This window comes from Microtus ochrogaster (assembly GCF_000317375.1).
Source record: "Microtus ochrogaster isolate Prairie Vole_2 chromosome 14 unlocalized genomic scaffold, MicOch1.0 chr14_random_1, whole genome shotgun sequence".
Lineage (NCBI taxonomy): Eukaryota > Metazoa > Chordata > Mammalia > Rodentia > Cricetidae > Microtus > Microtus ochrogaster.
In genome coordinates this window covers 20,091,924-20,095,066 of record NW_004949096.1, presented here as the reverse complement: position 1 = coordinate 20,095,066, position 3,143 = coordinate 20,091,924, and the positions used below count along the sequence as shown (strand labels likewise).

Sequence of the window (3,143 nt, the reverse complement as noted above, 5' to 3'; positions counted from 1 at the left end):
TATAGTGACCAGGCATAGTGACATAGGCCTGTAATACCAGCTCCTGGAGAGACTAAGTCAGAAGGACTACAAGTTCGAGGCAAGTCTGGGTAACTTAGAAAGACCCTTCTCCAAATATGGAGGAAAGGTCCTGAAAAGATAGCTCAGCAGTTCCTAGCACTTGCTGTTCTTACAGAGGATGTGGACTCAGTTCCTAGCATCACATCAGGCATTTCACAACCATCTATAGCACCAGAGGATCTAATGCTCTCGTCTGGCCTCCTCAGGCATACATACATGGCATACACTTGGCATACACTTGTACAGATATATATTACAATGAGCTACACAATATATGGTTACTAGCTCAATAATATACAGATATGTGTATACACACACACACACACATATATATATATCCCAAAATAAAGATTTTTTTTTTCAGCCTAGTCTGCAGAGCAAGCTCCAGGCCAGCCAGGGCTACACAGAGAGACCCCGTCTTGAACATCCAAAATAACAACAATAACAATAAACCCATAAGTAAATAGCTTTTAAAATGTTGGGGAAAAGACTTAGACTATCAGCTCAGTTGTAGGCTGCGTGTCTGGCATGCCCAAAGTCTTAGGGTCAGCCCCCACACACACACACAGAGGGAGAGAGAGGAGAGAGAGGGGGGGGTGGGGTTGATATGATTCTGGTTCTTAGTAGAACTGATAGAAAATGACCTTCCTTGTATAGAATGTGAATCTGTGGTTAACAATAATACATTAAGTACAGTGAGTTCCACCTGTACTATCCTGGGGAAACCCTCACAGGCACAACCATCTCAAATCAACGTTGAGGACTATTTAATGTCTAATGTAATTGTCAAGAGCACAAGCTTTGAAATCTGTTCAAATTCCAGCCCAATCCAGCCCCTCCAGGACTCCATAATTGGAGAATCCTAGACCATGATACTTGTTTCATACAAAACATATTAGCAAGCATTATATAAAGGTCAGTGAGATCCCTCGGTGGATTAAGGTGTGTGTGTCTCAAACTTGCAGCCTAAATTTGATTTCCAGAATCCACAGTAGAAGAAAAGAGAGCTCCCAAGGGTTGTCGTATGGCCTCCATCCATGTATCGTGTATACACTTGCCCACTTACACACACACACACACACACACACGCACACACACACACACACACACAGTAATAGTAGATCATTTAAAAGGGGCTGGGGAGATGAGCTCTTGTGTGGAAGCGTGAGGACCACACACAGCCAGGCATGGCCGTCTACTGTTATCACAGAGGCAGACAGGAAGACCCCGGGGCTGATTAGACTCCACACCTGATGTCACCCTGGCCATCACATGCACTGTGCACATAACACATATACAAAATACCTTCAGGTTATTGTGTAAGTGCACAGATGAAACAATAATAAATGTTATGCTTACACTGGGTTGCCATCTCTAAGATGTCTTTTCTATAGATATACACACATGCACATATATATGTATAGGCACATATTCCAAAATCAGAAAATAAAAATCCGAATCCCAAAACACTTGTGTTCCTAAGCATTTCTGAGAACTCTGTACTGTGAGAGTTACTCAGTAGGCCAGGAACTCGCTTTCTGATCTGCAACATTGAAGTGCAGAAACCTGCAGCCTATGATGCTTTAGCTCTAGATGGGAAACTCAAAGGTACCTGGCATGCAGCGGGCACTGAATAAACATTAGTTCTCTCCTGAGTTGTTACTCATGTTGCTTTGCCTTCCTTTTGTGTTGCATGATCCTCATGATTTAACAAACATGAGTGGAAACCACAGGACTAATGTGTATTCAACATGTCCACAATGTTCACAAGGAAAACTTAGCAAGGATGTATTCATTTATTTTAGACAGAGTTAAGTGGAAGAGACAAAGGTACCTCCCTGGACCCACCATTGACCAGCCTGGTTCTACCTAAGAGTAAAGAAATAATTCAGGTACTTCACCTCATTTATACATACACACACCAACAGTTAATTTTATTGTTTTTTGTTTTGTATGTGTGTTTTGTCTTGTTTTGTTTGAGACAGGTTCTCAAACATATAGCCCCTGCTAGCCTAAAACTTGTTATACAGACCCGGCTGGTCTCATAGACTTGTTCCTGCCTCTGCCTCCCAGATGCTAAAATTATAGGTATGTACCTATAATAACCACACTCAACTTAATTTATATATACTTCTATATATAAATACATACATTGTGTGATTTGGATGAGTGGTGGTGTTGCACCCAGACCCCATTCTGCCCAGATGAACATCTAAAGTAGTCTGTATCCTCGGAATCAAACCACCTGGCCACTCTGGAGGATCTCTCCCAAGATAGGACAGGGCTAGAGATGGCCCACCCAGAGCTAAAATCTGGATATCAAGAATTTAATTTCAACAAGCTGCCATCATTTGGTAGCTCCATGGAAGTATGTCAGCTGAAACAGTGATACTGGGTATGTATTGTTAATACAGTGTCACAGTTCTAGGGGGATATGCCTCACAGGCAGCATTAACCATGATCACTCAAAACTGGTGTGCGTGAATAATTTGTCTATTTTGTTTCTGTAACAGAATGCCTGTGTCTAGGGAATTTTTGTTTTGTTTTGTTTTGTTTTTCAAGACAAGCTTTCTCTGTGCTGTCCCGAAACTCACTCTGTAGGCCAGGCTGGTCAAGAACACACAGAGATGATCCTCCTACCTCTGCCCCCTGGGTGCTGGCATTAAAGGGGCATGCCACCATGCCCAGTTAACGTCTAAGTAATTTATAAATAAAAGATATTTGCTTGGCTCATGTTTCTGGAGATTGGAGTCTAAGATGGGTCCCACAAAGTGAGGGCCTTGGGCTGCATTGCAGCATGCCGGAAGAATAAGAGAATGGGTAAGTGTGTGCAGAATCAGAGAGTGGGCAGGTGTGTGCAGAATCAGAGAGTGGGCAGGTGTGTGCAGAATCAGACAGTGGGCAGGTGTGTGCAGAAGAATCAGACAGCGGGCAGGTGTGTGCAGAAGAATCAGACAGCGGGCAGGTGTGTGCAGAAGAATCGGACAGTGGGCAGGTGTGTGCAGAATCAGAGAGTGGGCAGGTGGGTGCAGAAGAATCAGACAGTGGGCAGGTGGGTGCAGAAGAATCAGACAGCGGGCAGG

The 3,143-nt window shown here is 43.6% G+C and overlaps 1 protein-coding gene across 1 annotated transcript in view; it reads left to right on the top strand.

The window, feature by feature from the left end:
- Window positions 1-3,143, top strand: part of Agbl2 (ATP/GTP binding protein like 2) — a 54,842-nt gene that overhangs the window by 48,413 nt on the left and 3,286 nt on the right. Inside the window, exon 17 of the mRNA XM_013352613.2 lies at window positions 1,866-1,952. Within this exon, the coding sequence (XP_013208067.1) occupies window positions 1,866-1,952 (87 nt within the window). The remainder of the gene's footprint in view (window positions 1-1,865; window positions 1,953-3,143) is intronic.